This window comes from Protopterus annectens, chromosome 5.part1, assembly GCF_019279795.1.
Source record: "Protopterus annectens isolate FY-2018-M chromosome 5.part1, PAN1.0, whole genome shotgun sequence".
Taxonomy (NCBI): domain Eukaryota; kingdom Metazoa; phylum Chordata; order Ceratodontiformes; family Protopteridae; genus Protopterus; species Protopterus annectens.
In genome coordinates, this window is record NC_056736.1 from 86,677,982 (window position 1) to 86,699,090 (window position 21,109).

Below are 21,109 nucleotides of genomic sequence, written 5' to 3' on the forward strand. Positions count from 1 at the left end.
GCCTAATAACCTCCTATGATCCTATTTTTCAGAATAATGTACAGGTTTTGAATATATCACTCATACATCAGAACTTACACTTAAAAACTCGAAAGACTATGAATCTAGGTAATATGAAAATCAAATCATAAAGTTAAGAGACTTCAATCCAAACAGGCCATAAATGCTCAAGTGACACCTTGTGGTCAAAATTAGAATTGCAAGTTTATTCACCAGATAAAAATGATTGCCTAGTTATAATTAAATCATAAAGTTAAAAGACTTCACTCTAAACAGGCCATAAATGTGCAAGTGACACCTAGTGATCAAAATTAAAACTGCAGGTTTACCAAATAAAAAAATACTTTCTGATTATGAGTCAGGTAGCATAAAGTTGCACAGCCAAGAGTATATCCCCAAAAAAGAAACCTCAGTCAACACCTGTTGCCCCTGTCAATGAAGGACAAAGGTGGAACCCCTGGGACATATTTGTGGTTTCCCATCCACTCATCAAGGTTGCGCTTGAAGAGATGTAAGGTAACTACAGAAGTAGGTCCCTGTAGACTTTCATCAAGGACCTCAGGGGCAACTGTTAGATTAGGGACTTCCATTTTAAAGTAGTTATTAGACATTAGACAGGCTAAAGGGTAAAATAGGCCTAGAAATTGTGTTTCATTTATGCATAAAAGACAGTTAAGCAGAAAGAATAATCTTGCTGGTCAACAGTTTATTAGAAAGGAAAAATAAGCATAAAGTGTGCAGAAAATACAGAAATGCTGAATGTTCTTTTCTCAAGGGAAAGATACAATCTTGCCAGCTACAGAATGTTCTTAATGGAATGTTAGATTAAGACCAAGTCTGGAAACCAAGGGAACCAAGGCTAAGAGGGTGTGTAAAGCATCACAGGGTTTTGGTATTATTAAAATATACTTCAAATACAGTTATTGAGTTTAGTTAAAGTTAGTTTGTTCAACCTGACATTACAGACACTCAGGCATGAGTACAGAAGTCAGGTCAAATAAAGACTGTTTCTATGTACATTATTCAGGACAATCAGAAGACAAGTGCAGAAACTCTGAATATATTTAGCAGCACTGTTATTATTACCACTGTTAATGAAGACAGTATTTGGATATTGTGAACATCTAATAAAGCCTTATTGAATGAACTACAGTGTTTGGAGAATTCATTCTGAAAAGTACACAAGACTTGACCCATAAAGGAGAGACTGGCACCTGTTAAGCACGAGTTTGGGTAATTAACAGATAAGACTTTTGCCTTAGTCTCATTTCAGTTGTTTCCAGTTAATTACGGTACAGTACAGTCTTATCAGTTCTTACATATCTGAATATGGGACATCTGTGGAACTTGATGACAGACAGTTTGGGCTATAAGAGAGAGAGAGAGCACTGCATTGTAGAATAAGTACCTGCTATATATCTTGAATTTTAAGATTCATCAAGGTGGGGGCAACCAAAGGTTGATCAGTGAAATTATCTGTGCCATACATCCAATTGTTACTAGTTATTCTAAAAAAAAGAAGGTGTCAAGGGGCAGCAGGGTGCATATTCTGGCCATCAGTTGTTTTCAGAAGGACTGCGGATGATAGCAAATCACAAATACATTTATAACTGTACAACTACCTTTTGCAGCATGGCATATAGCAGCTATTGCGCCATGCTCCATTTTCTTCCTGTTCCTGTTATTTCTTTGTGACTCATGCATTCAGGATATAGTTCATAAATAAGGCATTCCCTTACCTGGATATCTGCTGACATATGTTTGAATTGTGACAGCAGAATAGGCTTAATCCATAGACTTAGTTCATAGACTTTAAAGGACACATCTCTGCAAATACACAGCACATCCATTAAATGCTATGGATGCACCAAACTGAAACCTTATTCTGTCACCAGGGAATTCTATATCTATTTTTGGACCATGGTTTAATAAAAAGTTTACAAAGCTTTTTATTAAAAAATGGCCTTAATATACTAGGAGTGATGGGATAGGAAATGCATTGCATCACTTAAACCACCAAGTGCTGTGATACGTATATCTATGACAAAACACTTGAAGTTTTTTTTTTTTCATGTAGTTGGGTGGATTGGGAAATGTCTGTTCTAGGTATACAGCATGCTGTTTTTTCACAGAACAGCACATTTGTTGGCTTTTATAAGGCTTTTTAGAATACTGAACTTAGTACAGCAAAATAAAAAATATAACAACCCACAATGGACAAATGAGCCTACAGACGCTAAACCAAATTCAGATGGAGCAGGATAGACCAGCTACATGCGGTATCAACCAGGATGCATTTGGATGTGCTTTTGTAAATATGCATGAGACCAACCAAAGGCACCTCACTCTTATACCAAGAAGACCAGTCCATCTATTTCTAGTGACACTGCACTGATTTAGTATAGGGGCACCACTGTATGTTCAAAGAAAAGGGGGACAATACAGGAAGAGATACTGCAGCTAGTTCAGTGGATATGGCAGGGAAACAGGACATATTATCAGCACTCATTTGTTATAACAGCATCTTTCATTGTTGCAGGAGTGAAAAGGTAGGCCTAAAGAGATCTGGATGTTGGTATATTTATTCAGTTATCATGTAGGATTAGAAAAGCAACAGGCTAGAGATGTATCTAAGAATTAAGCAAGACAGGGTATATTCACAAAGGTTGGACAACACAAGGATAAAATGAAACCACTTGAAAGACACCCTACAGCCACATGCTGATAATCTTCCACAGTCTGATATTACACTGTACTTTAGTTTTGGTTGCATTTAAAATTGGTACTTAAGAATGATTAGAAAGAAAAAGTACCAGGAAGATGGCCACAAGTCAAAATTATATGGTCAGACATTATTCCATTACAATGGTAGTAGGCAGAAAGCAATCTGTAAACAAGGCAAAGGGTAAGGGCACTTACAAAAATATTCATTAGTTAGCTGTTGAGATCTGTTAGGGGAGCAATACAGCATCACACCAATATATTGGTGAAGACATTGGGGCTATAGATGGGGGATGGGGTATACATTAAAGGACAAGGCTGGCACCTGTTCATATAAAATTTAAGACATGGGCTGCTGGAAATACTTACATGATATGTGTGAGAAAGGGATCATTCCTCATTAGTTGAAAGGCAATCTTGGAATCTAACATTTTGGAGACCTTGGGAATGGAACATGGGTTCAAACAGTCTAACTCCTACACCTGGACAGACTTTGACATTTATTTTGCAGAGATACCAGTTCAGGATCAACCAGACAGTTTTGGCCAAAGCCTGGGATCTGCAGGTTAGTTTTGTGGTATATTTTTAGTCATTTTTTTTTCAATGGTTTGACACTGCAGAGGCTCTGCATATATTTGACTGTTATGTTAAATGGTCTGACTGTCATTCCTTCCATGCACTGCCCTTTGGGCACATCTGGTAACTCAGTCAGCTAACATTTTAACTGTCACCTTAATTTTTTTAGTTGGTTAAAGTAAACACATGGCTGCAGCCATTTTTCTTCATTCGTTGCTGTGTGATGTCTTTATTTGATATGTATGTATATGCTTACTGCCATCCTTTGGCAATGACCAGTGGCCAAGACACCAACAGCCTAAGATAATTTGCTTGAGACAGAATAACAAGGTCAGCAGCAGGGGTAGAGGGGAAGGTATCCAGGGTCAGGCAGGTCATGCGAGTGGTGAAGAAGCAGGATATGAAGGCTGGAATGCATTTAGTTCAACAAGTAGCTGGAAGGTTTAGGGAAAGGGTCTTTATAAGGTGAGGGTCAGTGTAAATCCTAGCCATTCACTCATCCCTCTTTGTAAAGTAAGAATGGGTATTAGATAGTCTTGTGAGTTTAAGGTCATGTTAGCCTGCAAGTCAGGGAGGGATTTCTTGTTTTGTCCTAAAGAGGTTTTTCACACGTTTGCTTTTCCCAGTAAATGAAAGTGAGGAAAGGACAAGTTATTGTAACCATGCATGTTTGGCAGAAAGGCAGATATGAAAGGCTAAAGTTTTGGAGGCCCGGGGGGACACAGCATGGGCTCAGACAGTATGTCCCCTTCACTTGTGCAGATTCTGGCCACCCCCAAACTGGATGGGGGTTTCAAAAGAGGGATGAACCATTTTGCAATTAAGTACAAGTTCAAACAGGCAGGCCAAAGCCTATGATATACAGATAGCTCAATGGGACTCCCTCAGTCACTAGTGCTGACTGGATTTAGCAATTTAGGAAAGCTGCTTTCATTTAAGTATTCTGTTAGGTGGCATGAACGTCATTCCTTCCAAGCCCTGTCAGATACATCTTGTAATTCAGTCATTGACATTTAAGTTGGCAACTTATCTGGTTTAGCTAGTTACAATAAACATATGTCTGTGGCCAATTTCCCCAATGCAAGTGTGTGGTGTTTTTATATGGTGAATATGAACTTGTTTATTCCAGTCCTAAGGCAATTCCCAAATGTGCTTGCAATAATGTAATACAAGAATAGAGTGGGGCGCTCACCTTTACTATCTGTTACAAAGATAGATATACTACTTGAGAGTCTTTGTAAGCTGTTGTTGGATATGCTGCCCCTCCTAAGTGCAAACAAAATTATACACATGCTGCTAATGATCATATATAAAATGTGTTGGTGCTTTAAGCCACTGAATTTTGGTTTCCACATCCTTACTTGTTTCAAAATATGTATATATCAAAAAACAATATTAGTGGTTTACCTGTACTTTGAGTATATCACCACAGGATGAGTTATACTTTATCAATTTTCTTAAAACAAGAAACGTAACTTAAAACTGCAGTAAAAAGATAAAAAAAAACTGTTTGCACAAGAACACCTCCCTGCATCCTAAATGTGTGGGACTTCTCACCCCTTTACTTATATAGATTAAATCCTTGATTGCCAACAGTAAGGAACAGTGAAAAAAAAACTGCAGTGCACCACCAGCTCACACAATTAAAATGCACATGATTTCAATGAATTATGATTGAAGAAGCCCATGGAAAAGCCATTTGATGTAACTACACTCATCACAGTACAGGATGGCCATTATTACCAAGTCTGATTCTGCTTTGGCAAGCTGCCAGAAGCACAGCTTCCCTTTACAAATGGAAATTGAACTGTATACAATGCTAAAACTTAAATAAACAACTTTAAGTTTTATTCACATCACTGTTACTACTAGTTTTTGGGACTTGAACAAACTGTGACTACTACATGATGGCTACAGTGTGATGCACCTTTGTGTTATTTCAAGATGTTGGAACTGGTGTTGATTAGAGATATCACAAGCTTGAACAAATGTTCACTCAAGTTGCACTGAAAAAGCTTGAAACATATGTTTGCTGCTCAGTTTCTGAAGCATGACTGCTTTATAATTAAATTAATTTCCAGTTAAACTTCTCATTTTAAAGTCAAAAGTTAAATTGCAAATACAGTGCATTTCCATTTACACTCCCCATGTTAAAGCTAACAAGTGAAATTAACTCCACAGTGTTTTATTTTTTTAGTTTCACTGTTTACAAATTTGTTTCCTATAACCCCCCCCCAAAAAAAAAGATACCATAGAAAACATAAGCAATGATTTACATACATATACATCATAATCACTTATGTTAATTTTACCTCCAGTGTGTTCTGCCTGCAAGACCTAGGTGACAACTTGCCTTCTTAGGAAGTAAGAAACTCCTAATGAGGCATTTAGCATGTAAATACACCCTATATATTAATTTAGGTAGTGAAGCATTGTGGATTTAGTTTTGCATGACATCATGGCAGGTATTTTCATCAAGAAAACATTTCAGGAAGGCCATCCTTATCAACAAAATACAATGCAAAAATAACAGAAATTAGAGATGTTGTAGTGTACTGGCTCACCAGATGCTCAGAAGCAAACCCCACCCCAGCCAGATGTAGTCAAAAGGTACTAATGAATATTCATTATGATGTGGTTCTCACTTGCATGAATATTCATTCTTCAGCCATCATTATGCATGCGGACTTGGGTATATAGCCTCCTTACCTTTGTACATGTGACTTAAATACAGTTAAATTAACTCTGCCGATAACAAGCCATAGACCCATTTACTCACGAGGGAGTAATAAAGGGCTGCTAGTGATGTTCCCCGTTTTAGGAATAACATTTATAGCCTGCATAAGAATCACTGCCCAGGAGGTTTTTCAAAGAAAAAGTAATTTGGGAAAAAGTCATGCCATTTTTCCAGTTACTTAGAAACTAATCACCCTGTATTCCCAACTAGAGGATTTCTTTTACTGCAGACTTGTTTCAGCCCACTGCACCACTGTCACAGTAGCCTGTGTTAACCCATCAGACTCGTAGTCACAGCCCTTCCCATTCAGGTAATTGTTTTAATAAAAAGAGTTCCATGACCAATGTGTCCTTTTGTACCAGCCAAAGACTTTCCCCAAGTACGATCTCTAAATCTTCTACAGTGCACTAATAACACAACATGCAAGGATGACCTAGCCCACAGCTCAGTTCTGTGCCTATCACTGGCACAGGACACAACAAAAGTTCACATGACAGATGTTTCTTCTCAGTCTCCCATCTCCAAAATATGGAACATTACCTTTCATGTTGTTGATCAGATAACCTAAATGTGACTTAACTAACAGCTTATGAACATTTATGCATTATTGGATTACGTGTTATTGAAATGTTGGAATATATTCTGCACACTCAGTGATATCTTCTACAGGCTGCAGAACTAGAAGCCTAAGAAAAGTGTAAGCATCCTTATTTTAGATAGATTAGGAACATACAGCACCCAGAGCTGCTCATCTACATTCATTATATGCATGATGTCACAGGTTAATATGCATGGCATGCCAATCATGCCTCATTTCCATTTTAAGTATTGCATATGCTGTATAGGTTATACCAAACTTCAAGGGTTAATAACTTGTTTTACAGGTGACTAATACACACTTGCTGCTTGAATATCTTGTTGTTTGATTTTCTGGAGTGGTGGTGTAGTGGTTATGTCTATGATTCATGACTACCAACATTCCCCATTAAAGGGTCCTATACTCACTTCTGCATATATCATATATAACATATCCCAAGATGTGGACATGGGAGTGTGTGTTGCACATATATGCTTTACATTTCACAACATAAACAACTTAGCAATTTCTGAATATATGTTTGCTATGCTTATCTGTACATGATGGCAATGCAAATGTCATCTATTACTTTGGGTTGGGGGTGGGCATAATGATCAAGGTGTTTACCTCACAGCCATAAGGTGCAAGGTTTGATTCTAACCTCTAGGGGAAACTGACTGTGCTTAAAATGGTCCACAAGAGCAGCCAGCCTAGTACTTACCTCTGAACCTTTTCTCTCTCTCTCTCTCTCTCCTCAGTGGTACAAGTCAGGTAGCATTTAATCCAGTGATCTATACACCTATTCATGAATAATTAACATCCACTTCCAACCCACCCATAAGGATCACATACTAAACAATAATGATACAGTAACACAGCTTACGTCAGTACATACACATATAATTATATTCTTTGTTTGTCAGCTATTGTTTTGTAAATGTGTGGATTTTCAGAACATCACAGAAAACATAGGATCAGGCTGCAAGTCAATGTAGCACTGCAAGGGGTCTCTGCCATCCTACAATGCTATCCTGATAATAACCCCCCCCCCTAACGAGAATGGTTTCATACTGTAGAGATAAAGTATGCCTAGGTGTATTTGATGCAACACCAGCACAGTAAGCTTGGAAAATATCTGCAATTCCAGGCCGGGGCAAGTAATGAGATTCTTAAAAAGTCAATCTATCTGAACCTTATTACCTATTCCTGGTATAATGCAATGATCACCAAGCCCACCACCTAATCCTTGAGAAGCCCTGAAAATGGTTCTTCTTGTAGTCCTACTTGTATCAGCTGTAACATTGCATCAAGGGTGTAGCCATAAATGTGTATTTTGTACTAAAACCTAATGTTGTTGCTTCACTACCCACCTACAACTTAAAACAAATGTACTCAACCCAGAAAATGCTGCCCCTGTTCATAGCTTCATAGTTGTATACTAGGCTAATGATCGCTGGGACCTTTATAAGCTTAGTCACATATCTCAAATATATCCCACAAGTTTTTTTGAACCTTACAGGTTGTTTTAAGGAGTATGTCTAAACTATGGTATGGTTTACAGACTGCCTTTGCCCATTAAAAACACAGGTTCTAGACCTGGACTGAATTTGTGATTTCTGATCCACTGGTACAGGTTACACTTGAATAGGGTTGGGAAAGAACTCTGCTTCACATGGAAGGGAAGCCTGCTCCAGAAAAGAGGATATAGGAAAGTGGTACAATATTCTCACCTGTTGCCACTTATAACCACAAAATGACCATTTTAGATGTGCATTCTCATCACACAATCATGTTTTGCAAATTTCTGTACTGCAAGCATCAGTTCTGACAGTTTGAAACATCCTGTACTCTATAGGTAATAAAGTTTCCAACAAGGTATGCACTAAAAATGTACTCATCTGAGTACATTGAGTATGCCCATTGCACTGCATGCATGATTAGTACAATATCACGCACGCAGTATTAGATCCAAAAATAGAGGTAGCAGTATACTCTACAAAAACGTAGTGTGAACTTCTTAAAAAAAACTTAAGTACATAAAGTTAGTAAGTATTTAAATTAATGTATCATAATGGTTAAGGTGTTTACCTTACAGACGCAAGGTGCAGGGTTTGATTGGGGTAACTGGCTAGGCTTGAAATGGCTCACAAGGGCAGTTAGCTTAGTTTGAACCTAAAACCCCACCACAATCATATTTACATGAGGCCTATAGCCAGCACTACCCCGCTCTTCTGCGTTCCCACCAATGGTATTTCAGTTTTGCTAAGTGTTACCGTCGTATTTTCAATTCATTCCACACACATTTTATAGGTTTTACGTGTATTTTATTCTTATCTTTTACTAAACTTACTTATCAAATAACCTGATTTACAGGGGTATCCCTGATCCCGATTTTGACTCCGATTTTAGCCCTGTCCCATTTAATTATACCTGTCAACCTCTTTGTACAAGAAATCTGGACAAAGGCAAAAATAATGGGGGGGGGGGGCAAAGGCCCAAAAATAGGGACAGATTTAAAATACTGATCTTATAAAGTTAAAACTTTGCTAGATTTAGGTTTTACATTGGCATTCATTCTCTGAATGATATGAAGTCTGAAACTCAAATGTCTGTCATTATTTAGTGACTTAAATTCTCTGTGATTTGCTGAAAAAACACAAATTTTAAAAGGCACAAAAAATATGAGGCAAAAATCTGGACAGTTCATAGGTTCATAGGTAGATACTAGGCTATCTGCCCTAGGGCATTTATAAGAGTAGCCAGAGTGTATTTGGCTTCCGCCTCCCTATTAGATTAGCCTACTGTGCCTCTGTAAAGTAGGTCACAGAAGGTACCCTTTTAAGATTAGTTTACTGTGCCTCTGTCTAGCAGGGACACAGGAGAGATCCCAGGGGTGAATTAGCGATTTCCCATCCACGCGTCCAAATTTCGCTTGAAGAGGGCCAGCAAGGAGCTATGTCTAACATGAATTGGGATTCTATTCTAGAGTGAGGGGAGCCTCTGGGAAATGAATCTGTCCCTCCAGCATGTCCTATTTATTTTTGTGCTGAGGTTTAAGTCCCTGGAGCGTGTAGCTCTAAGGGACTTGGATTTTTTGAGGTGGAGCATGTCCATTAATTCTGGGTTTGACATGGCTTTGTACGTCAGGCATAGATCGCCTCTGAGTAGGCGGTAAGCAACTAGGTAGAGGTGGAGTTTCTTTAGTCGAGCTGCATAGGACATCTGTTTGTAGCCCATGATCCTCTTGGTGAGGTACTTTTGGGGTCTCTCCAGTTGCTGCAGGTGTCGGGTAAGGTACATCCCAAAAGGGGCATTGTATTCAATTATGGGCCTGATGAGTGACGAGTAGAGGGGCACAATGACCTCTCTTGATCTAGATGCGAACCCATTCGTGATAAGGTGGGCTATATAGAAGGTCTTTCTAACCACTTTGGCAACGTGATTATCAAAGGAGAGATTACTATCTACGTTGGTCCCCAAATATCTAATTACTTCTTCCGTACTTAATGGATTACCACCTATGTGGTAATTTGTGGGCAGCCAGGGAGCTAAATGCCTGTAGTACTAGCTCCGACTAATAGTTAAGAGCTACTGTCAAGCAACCACGGACAAAGCTCAACAGAAACAAAAACACGTGCTGGAGACTTTGACAGAGCAAGCGAATATAGAAGTAAAAGTAGTTTATAGTTCTATTTTTTTCCAATAGTCAGAGGTATGCTCTTAAACTCTTCTGAGATTGGTGACTATTGGAAAAAATAGAACTATAAACTACTTTTACTTCTATATTCGCTTGCTCTGTCAAAGTCTCCAGTTATGAGTAGTTATTTTAAACGGGTTTTTGTTTCTGTTGAGCTTTGTCCGTGGTTGCTTGACAGTAGCTCTTAACTATTAGTCGGAGCTAGTACTACAGGCATTTAGCTCCCTGGCTGCAGTACCAGAGATGGCATACAGGTGGATGGATTCCCAAGCCTCAACGTACATGGACTGTAAATGACAAATACGGTACTTTGAAGTTTTCACAATGGCGTTCCAATTCAGTGTAGATTATCAATATAGGGCTTCGCGACTCATATCGCCATTCGCGATATGAGGAATCAGTGAGCCATTTTTTAACTTGGTGAAATAGCATTTGTTGCGCAAGTTATTTTGGAGCTCCACAGCAAATCCAAAAAAGATAGCCAATACGCATACCTCTCAAATGTTCAGATTTCTGCAGAATGTCCACTTTATTGCCTTACATTTTTGCCAGTTCCTCATGAAATGTGTGGTTTTCTGCCCTCTCGTTGAGGATTGAACTCACTATATAATCCCAAACATTTGAGTTTCAGGTTTATGTTCTTCAGAAAATGCATGCTAATGCAAAAACATTTTATTCTTTTATCTTTCTAATAGTTTACGAGCAATATTCAGAACTATCCCTGATTTTGGGCCAATGTCTCAGCCTTATTCTTGGCTTTGTACTGATTTCTTGAGCTATAACAGTCAACAGCAGCTATTTGCAAATCATTTTACCAGTTAACAACACGAATACAATTAGCACAGGCTAATTTGGGAGCAACTAACAAAATTTAGTGTCTGTGCTCATTGTGCGGCATTTGCCTCATTGCATTTGATTCTTGATAATTGTAATTTATCAATTACTTGACTTACCGGGTGATTGCAGCCTTTGAGTCATGTTTGCTTCTATCAAAAATGGATATATCATGTGATTGGAGTTTAGAGAGAAGCACCTGATAGTTGTCAGCTGATACCGGAAATACAAACTTCGAATCGAAGCAGAATTGTGGAGTACAGTCGCGTTGTTCCTTCTTTGGAAATGGAAATTAGATGTGTACTATGGGTTGTGTTACTTGTTGCTGGTGTGAATGTGCATTGGCAGAGTTTCGCCTTCCCTAGCTGGACTCGGGTACAGACGTGGCCTGTTCCTTACAGGTATTTAATTGGATTAAGTTTTTCAGAGTGCTTGTTAGATTTAGAAAAGCACGGGATTTTGATAATATCAAGCAAACACAAAAAATTGTGATTGTAGGGTAGTGGATGCGTTGCCACAGGTAGTTCTGAATACAACGTTTACTGTACTGATTTTCTATCTTGTGCTAATTCTGGTTTGCATAAAAGCTAACCCGGAACTTTTCAGACTGTAAGTAACACATTGCATGATTATTAAGTATAGTAAGACATTATCCGTGTCCCCCTCCCCATTGCAGAGACTGCTGCTTTGAGGTCGCCCAGAAATTTGGTAAGGAAGGTAGCTAGAGATAGTAAACATAACTATCGTCGTGATAACGGAGAACACTGGACAGCAGGAGTGGCCTTAGGTCACGCGCTGCCGTCGTAACACTTATAATACCTCTCAACTATCCATAATTTTGCCCTGTTCCTCATAACATTTTTGATTTTCTGGCAAATCACTAGGATGATTTGAGGACTGAAGTCAGTAAATAATGGCATTTGAGTTTCAGACTTCAACACAAGCCTTGTTACTCCAGCAGCTTTCTAAGTTTATAAGAGCAATATTTAAAAATCAGGCCCTATTTTTGGGTGTCTTTCCCCCCATTTGTCAGGCTTTGTCCAGATTTCTTGCACTAAGAGGTTGAGAGGTATGTCAAGACAGTATTTTAGTCCACTGTTCTCTCTTATTGCCAGTCTTTTAGGTATTTACACCAGGTGAAGATTATGCAGTTAGATCCCTAAAAATAAGTTAAAAATATCTATCTAGGTCATGGCATAAATGTCCGGGTAAGAAAACACAGGATTTTTATTCAGGTCTGTGCCTTCAACGTGCTACAAAAAGGATTGAGTATACCTCCATATCATTGAGCAAACAAGATAATGTCTGTAAATTACCACAGGATGATAAACTTGAATTACACAGCAGTGTTGCAACAGTTTGTTAATCAATTAACCAGCCATTACACCATCTAATACAAAGCAATTAACAACTTGTATACAAGAAAAAATAAGCATTAATGCCAACACACTTAAAAATTCAGTGATAATGGAGAACACTGGTCTGAGTGTAATTCTTGATGTCTTTCTGTATCACTGTTGCAGTATTCTTCATATAAGGAATGTCCCGCCCAGGGCAGCCTGATGCTCGGCCAGTATGAAAAAGCCTAAAAAAACTATATTTTATGTGCTGTAAGTCACATTTCCGCACAGAACGTAGGTCATAAAAGGGACCTACGGATGCAACAACCTATTCTTTTACACCAGTTTCATTTCTCAGAGGTTCTAGGGTCCCTGTTGAACCAAGGAACCATTCAACCTGTTCCCCCCCTTCCTAAGTGGGAAGTGTTTTTTATTCCAGGATGTTCCTGGTTTCTTGAAAGGAGGGTACTTTGAGACCTGTTTTGGATCTCTCCCAGCTAGACACCTTTTTTCAAGATCCCTTCTTTTCAGATGCTTTCTCTTCAAACTCTGTTTCCTCTTTGATTACCCCAGGCTTTTCTGGTGTCCTTGGATCGAAAAGATGCATACCTTCATATCCCTATTCACCCTCTCTTCAGGAATTTCTCCATGTCTTCCTCTCATCTTCAGTTCTTTGCTTTGCAGTTTGGCCTCTCTACTGCCCCAAGGGTATTCACAAAATGCCTAGATGCTTTGATTGCCTTCTGCAGGCTCCATGGCATTCCGATTTTTTCTTATCTAGGCAACCTGTTGCTTCAGGTGCCTTCTCCCACTCGATTGTTACAGGATCTGCAGTTCACCATCTCTCTTCTACAAAGTCTGGGGTTTGCTGTCAACTTCCAAAAGTCCATCCTGACTCCCTCTCAGGATCAAGTGTAACTGGGATGCCAGATTCAGATGGTACCAATGTTAGCCTGTCTTCTGTATTGTCTTTGACGGCCTACTTTCAGTCTTTTCTTCCTCTGATTGCCATGCCAGTCAGGGAGTTTCTTCGGGCCCTGGGATTCATGGCCTTTTCTATTCCAGTGCTCCCTCCTGTTAGACTGCATATGTGGAAGCTTCAGTAGTACCTCAAGTTGATTTGGCTACAGCATTGTGACCCTCTGAATTTCAGTGTACCTCTCCTTCCCTGTCTCAAGAAGGAATTTGATTGGTGGATTCAACAGTTTGGTCCTATCCCAGGCCATCCCTTTCAGCCTCCATTCCCTTCTCAAGAGCAGCTCACTGATGCCTCGGATATGGGGTGGGGGACTTCTCTTGGTCATCTGAAAGTTCAGTGTCTTTGGCCTCCCCATCAGAAGTCAGACCATAGCAGCATCAGAGATGAGAGGTGTGATTCTGGCCCTTCAGACTTTTCACCCCATGTTTTCTCCAGGCCCCTTGAAGGTGTACACGGACAACACTACAGTGATGTGGTATGTCAACAAGCAAGGGGGCATGAAATCTCACCTCCTCTGCAGGATGGAGCTTCAGACTTGGGAAGTGGCTCTCAACAGGCAGCTTCCTCCCTTCTGTTCCAGACTGCTATGCCATTTGGCATAGAAAGCGGACTCCCTTTCCTTTCCTTGGAAGGGGATGTTTCTTTACGTTTTCCCTCCTCTTCTCTACTTCCAAGAGTCCTGCAGAAGGTTCGGCTGGACTCCCCAAAAGATCTTTCTAGTGACTCCCTTTTGGCCAAGATAACGCTGGTTTCCCCCCCTTAATGCGTCTGGCCAGGGGTAGTCATCACAAGTTACTTCACCAGTAGGATCTCCTCACACAGGACAAAGGGTCTGTCATCCATCCTTCACTTGTCCACTCTGCAACTGACATTGTGGGTGACAGGGCTTTGATCCCTTTCAGGCACCTATTTTCTGAGGATGTGCTCAGGGTTTTACAGGAGGCAATGAAGGAAACCATTGACCAGAAAATCTTATATGTCCAATGACCAAAAAATCTTATATGTCCAAATGGAAAGATTTTCAATCTGGTGCCACGCTCATAACCAGGAACCTTTTTCAATGGGAGGTCCCTCTGGTCCTCTCTTATTTGTGTAAGTTGCTGCAGTCTGGCTTGGCCACTTCTTCTGTGAAGGCCCATTTGTCAGCCATTTCTGCTTTTCTGCTCTTAAATCCTCCTTTGATTTCTCATTCTGAGGTCGAACAATTTCTTAAAGGTGTCCTGCATATTAGGGCTCCAAGAAAACCTGTTTCTCCTCCTTGGGACCTTAATTTTGTTTGGAAAAATTGACTCCGGCTTCTTTGAATCTGTAGATTGTGCTTCTTTGAAACAGTGTACCTAGAAGACTCTTTTGCTGCTGGCTCTTACTTCTGCTAGGAGGGTGTCTGAGCTCCAGGCCTTTTTTTTTGTTTTGTTTTTTTTCACAGGGACAGGGTGTCCCTTTGTACTAATCCTTCTTTTATGCCCAAGGTAGTAAATTAATTGTCCTTTATTTAGTCAGTACAACTCCCTTCCCTTTTCCCTTCTCCTCAGTTTGCTAGTGAGAGGGTCCTGCATACCTTGGATTTGCACAGACTGGTACTATTTGATAACTGTTCATAAGTCTGATTAGCTTTTTGTTTCCATTCATCCCAGGTCTTTGGGTTTTGCTGTTTCAAAGCAAACAGTCTCTTCCTGGATATTTAAGGCCATTTCCTTTTGTTATTCTTTTCATGGCAAATGTCTGCCTTCTTCAAGGGGTTGGACACCAATTCCATCCTTGAAGCTGCTACTTGGGTCTTCATTGCATACCTTTACTAAGCATTATCCCTGGGATTCAGCAAGCAGCCGACGACAGGGCCTGCTCCTGTACAGCATGGCAGTGCGTCTTGCATATTCATGAAGGCGCGCTGCCTGTGCTGTTAAATTTACACAGAGCCATGTACAAGTGCATGGGGTGTGTCTGAGAGCAGAGCTTTCACAATACACACACCCCTGCACTCCAGAATTGCCTTTCGGCAGTTAAAATGAGCGAGAATGCTCATAACACCCCCAACACATCAGGATACCTCTCAACTGTACAGATTTTCACAGACTGTCCACAGTTTTGTCTCATATTTTGGTGTGCTCCTCCTAAAATCTGCACATTTCTGGAAAATAGCTGAGGATTGAAGTCATTAAATAATGACAAACATTTAAGTTTAAAAGACTCCACATCCTTCAGAAAATCCATGCTAATGCAAGATCTATCATCAACTGTCTAAAAGCTTGTAAGAGCAGTATTTAAAATCTGTCCCCCCAGCATTTTAGGGTTTGTCCAGAGCTTTTGCTCCAAGAGATTGAGAGGTATGTCTACCATGAAGCAGAAAGCTGATAAAAGTACATGGTTTAACATTAGCAGATATATTCTGAAGAGTATAGGTAAAATAACACAACAAAACTTTTTTTTATAAATGCGATAAAGTTTAAGCGTAGCTGCGTGGGTGTCCCTGTTGCTTAGCTATGCTTAGTCCAGCTTAAACAGCACAAGAAGTTAAATAGCAAGAGACATGCAATGTAAGCAGTATTGCAACAGTGTAGTGGTTAGAGTGTATGCTTTGCAAGCAGCCATTCCCGGTTTGATCCCCACTGTAACCACTTCACATTTTAAATGTGACAGCAATGCAGAAACAATTTTTTTTGTATTACGTACTAAATAACATATATTTGTTAACCGGAGTACTGCATTAGGTTCAGAGGTGAGGTGTCAGTGTAATAAAGCTGTGACATCCCCATATAAACACAAGTGCCCCATACAGTATAGTCACACATGAATAAATGTAATGAAAGCGCAGTGGGGGATGTCAGGGACAGTAAACAAATTTATAATATGTAATGACTGATGAATCAATACCATACAGCAGGGAGTCTATAAAATGAAAAATAAGCAATGCTAAGCATTTCACAGCTCTGCTTACCAGATGTAAACATTGTGTAAATATGACTGCTAAGCAATGAGTAGCCCAGCTAAGTGGATTTGCCCATCGGTAAGCAGTGCTGAACCTGTCCCTTTAAGCAATGCCAACCTAAGCTAAGCAGGTTTGCCCAAAGAAAAAACCAAGTGGCACAGTGCTGACCAGATAGAAACTCCGAAACACAATATCTGCACCAACAGCAAACGAAGAGTTGAATGATTTTATTAAAATGAGCGAGAGCATTCTCCCCACCTTCATCAGATAATAATTTTATTTAAAACCATCCTTTATATATACACAGCTAATTGTTAATTGATTAATTAACATAATTGCTGATGAAAAATTAAACCAAAATAATTAAATCTGTTTGCTGCTGTTTGATTAAATGAAAACCTGTTATATAAATTCAACAAATTAAAAATAGCAGCTTTAAACTAAGCTGCAACTAATTCATTAAGCATTAAATTGTACATAAATACTCCCAGCATGGTACGCAAAATTATGTTCTGTAACTCAAGTTACAAATGTTACAAATATTTAACTGCCCCAAACCTATTTGAACAGTAAACCTACCAACATGAGTGATTCTTAGAAATGCATTTATATGTCATATTACAATTGTACAGATCAGCCTACACAAGTGTAAAATACAAAATGCCTCTATGCATATTCATATGCATTACTCTATTCTTATTTTGGTTATTGTTATTGTTAAAATTTTAACAATAACAATAACCAAAATAAGAATAGAGTAATGCATATGAATATGTTGGTCAGCACTGTGCCACTTGGTTTTTTCAACAGTTTGCCTTGGTGTCTGACTTTGTAAGGCTAACCTATCTCAGCATATTCAGAACCGTCCAATCATGGCAAAGGGTGGGAAATCAGGAGTATTTAAACCCCACAAGCAGGAATACAGCTCATAACTGGTTGCGGCTTCCCACTGTAGGTAGCATGGCTGGAGTCGGCGAGGGATTGCGCTTCTGGGCACAGCGCTGGGGTATCCAGGAGTCCAAGGTCATGGTAGGACTCCTGGCAAAAAACCATGACGAGAGACTGCTGCAGGGCCACTACCAAGGCTCCCAATTTAAAGCAGAAGCCTGGGACCGTCTCGCCCATGACCTCACCAGTGCCACTGGTAACCCTCGGACTGGTGAGCAGGTCAGGCACCAGTATGCCGATTTGAAATGGAGGAAGAGGGAGCTCTTGGAGCTCTTGGATCAGTGTATCCAAGAATCAAGACGGAGGGGTGATGTCCCAGCAGTGTGTAAGTACTCATACCAGTAACTGTTTAATAATGTCCAGCCTGTGTATATGATGGATAGGTATGGCTAAATAGTTCTCTATTTCTCTTACAGCAGCAGCAGCTGAGCGGGCTGTGAATTAGGAAGCACATGCGTGTAGGATGCAAAGGCTGCGTCATGAGGCTGGTGAGTAACAATCCTGTTTGTAGTAGTCATACCAAATAAATATAAAAGTAGTAGAAAGTCAGCTGCCAGTATAAAAACTGTTTTGTGTATGGGTTGTACTGAATAAACCAGACAATATGACAGTAATAGTCCCATATAGGTCATATTTAAATAAAACTATAACTGCCTGGCAATAAAGCTCTAAATCCTGGACTGGTTGTGTTTACTCTGGTATCGTATGGCATTTTTAGTGTTGTATTATCTGACTAGTACTGTATTAACCACTGTTACCCACACTGTGCTACATAATAAAAATGTCTAGGAATGTCTGCATAAGATTGTTGTAATTACAAGGTCAGATTGTACAACCGAGATAGACTTAGTCAGAAAACAGAGAAGAGATAGACAACAATATCCAAATAGCACACTCTCTACTGTGACTTAAATTGTTGTATTTTTAGCAGACACAGCCATGATTCGAATTCTGGGAGGGGGTAGTAAGCTGTATGCGTTCATACCTCTCAACTGTACAGATTTGTTCTGAATGTCCAGATAATTGGCTTATATTTTCTGCCTGTTAACCCTGTCCCCCTGGCAAATCAGTGGGATGATCTCAGAATTTTAGGCAGTAAATAATGACATACATCTGATATTCAGACCTCAAAACCTTCAGAAAATGTATATGAAAAGAAACCTGTCACTGTAGCAACTCGCCAAAAGTTTGAGAGCAATATTCAAAATAAAGCTATGACCAGAGTGTGTGCATTAACAGACTGAGAGGTATGTACATAATAACTCAGAATCTGGGAATATGTGTGGAAACATTCGGGTAGTGTTTACAAACATCCTTCCACAGGTCTGTCAGATAAAAAAACTGTGCCTGCCAATAAAGATTGAATTCTGAAATGGTAGTGTTTACTCTGGTATTGTGTGGCTGACATGTAGCATTCAGAACATCTGATATCAGAATAGTACTGTTGTGTCAGCCACTGTTTCTCACACTGTGCTACATAAAAATATGTCTAGGAATGTCTGTATGAGACTGTTGTAATTACAAGGTCAGTTTGTACAACCATGAGAGGCTTAGACAGAAAACACTGAAGAGATAGACAGCAATATTCAAACAGCACAGTCTGCTGACACTTAAATTGTGGTATTTTTTATCGGACATAGCCATGGTTTGAATCCTGGGAATGGTAGTAATGGGAGTGGTAGTAAGCTGTATGCTTAATCTTACCTCTGAACTGTACACATCCTTTCAGAATGTCCAAATAATTGGCTCATATTTTCTGCCTGTTCCGCTGTCCCCGTGGCAAATCAGTGGGATGATCTCAGATTTGTAGTCAGCAAATAATGGCATACATTTGATTTTCAGAGCTCAAAACCTTCAGACAATGTATATGAAAACAAATCCTGTCAGTCTATCAGCACTCCAGGTTTATGACAGCTATATTCAAAATATGTCCCTAGTTGTACCCCCATGTTGTCAAGCTTTGACCAGAGTGTGTGCATTAAGAGATTGAGAGGTATGTACATAATTGGGAATATGTGTAGAAGCAGTCGTGTTAACAAACATTCCCTCCACAGGTATACTGGATAAGAGATGTAGAATTTAACTATAAGACAGTTGAAGCATACACTTGTTTACAAACATACCACTGGACAAACCAAGGCCATAGGGTAGTGTAATAATACCTGTATCTTAATGATTAGAGCAGTGATCATTTAAAGTTGTGATAACAAGGATATATACAAGTTGTTAATTGACATCTCCCCCCCCCCACCATATCTGCAACAATAATCTAAATGCACAAATCAATGGCTTTGTTTACACCAAACCTGCTGTTGGGACATATGTCCTATTATTCAATAAATATTGAAATGTGTTTCTATTAATGTTCCATGTTATCATTGGTGGCCTGTTGCTATCAGTGTAACCTGCATGCTGTTGTAATGGCCACTGTGGTTCCATATATGCATCTGTTCTGTTTGCTATGCAACTGTTCCAAATCTGGTCTTTCGGGTTAATGGGAATATCTATGCATGCTGTTATAACTAATCCTGGATTATGTTGACTATTACTAACCCACATATGTTTTAAAACTGCAACACCATAGCACGTTTGGGAAGGTTGGTCTCAGAGGACCCACCTCATCTGACCTTGGCACCGGGCTACAGCCCATCTGGGACCCACCTCAGGACCTCCTCGTCCGCTGTTCCTGCAGCCCCTTTCAGATGGAACCTCCTCAGGGGATGGGGCTCACCCCTGAGAGCGGGCGCGGATAGGAAACTGTCACCCGTAGTCAGGTCCGGGGCTTGGTGTAGTGAGCTCTGCAGGGAGTTTGGAAATCTACTATGCCAACTTGAGGGCCGTGTGACACAGGTAGATGGTCAGCCTGCCCCTTCTACCCAGCCCCCAGCATAGCCACCTTCAGGACCTTGAAGGTGCAGTGGTGACTGCCCATGGATGCGGACCTCAGTCCCACTGTTTCCATTTGGGGCTCATGTGCTTCCAATTTCCAAACAACCCTCCCCGTCCAAGGTGTTTACCCCCACATGTGTCATATACCGCCCCTGTATGCTGTCTTGTCTGTCTTCTACCCAACCTACCTCCACAAGTATACCTACGATCATTCCCCAAAATCCCGCTCTCACCTTAAAAAAAAAGACAATCTGTTCCCAAAAAAAAAAAATCTCACCGAATACATAGCTGTCCATTTCGCACACGTGTCCATTAGACACATGCAATCTGGTCTAATTGGCTTCACAACATATTGTTGTCCTCACCCCTCTCTCAGGGGTTTGAGTGTCCAAATCTACCTCCAAATTCCGTTCATATGCACAGCCTGTTGCTGTAGAAGAAATGGTCGGCTATGGACCTTCCCTACACCCGTCCTGCACATCCGTAGCTACTTTCCCTATTGTCTTTCCCTCTGCATGCCCCCTTTTTCACCACTTTCCTATCACCCCTTTTTCTTTTAAAGAAATTAGAGCAGGGATAAGCAGGAGTAAGCACTTTTAAGCAGTAGTAAGTGAGATTAAGCCTGTTTGCGTGATGCTAAACAATGCCTGTTTGCGTGATGCTAACCAATGCCTACACAGATTAAGCACTTTTAAGGCTGTCTGTAAGCATATTTAACCGGAAGTTAGCATTGCTTACTGTTGCGCAAACCTGCTTACAACTGCTTAAAAATGCCTTAATCACTCTGCATCCAACAGCCCTTATTCTGCCCAGCAACAAAATATTCAGACCTTGCAATTTTCAAACTCAGGACCCTGCACACCATAGCCACAGTGATTTAAACCC

At 40.1% G+C, this 21,109-nt stretch overlaps 2 protein-coding genes across 2 annotated transcripts in view; one reads left to right on the plus strand and one right to left on the minus strand.

Annotated features, from left to right (window-relative positions):
- COMMD6 (COMM domain containing 6) overlaps positions 1-11,327 on the minus strand; it is a 393,895-nt gene extending 382,568 nt beyond the window's left edge. The window contains exon 1 of the mRNA XM_044072903.1: positions 11,262-11,327. Coding sequence (XP_043928838.1) covers positions 11,262-11,316 — 55 coding nt within the window. The 5' untranslated portion in view covers positions 11,317-11,327. The remainder of the gene's footprint in view (positions 1-11,261) is intronic.
- Positions 11,328-11,361: 34 nt separating this feature from the next.
- Positions 11,362-21,109, plus strand: part of CLN5 (CLN5 intracellular trafficking protein) — a 220,823-nt gene continuing 211,075 nt past the window's right edge. The window contains exon 1 of the mRNA XM_044072902.1: positions 11,362-11,543. Coding sequence (XP_043928837.1) covers positions 11,428-11,543 — 116 coding nt within the window. The 5' untranslated portion in view covers positions 11,362-11,427. The remainder of the gene's footprint in view (positions 11,544-21,109) is intronic.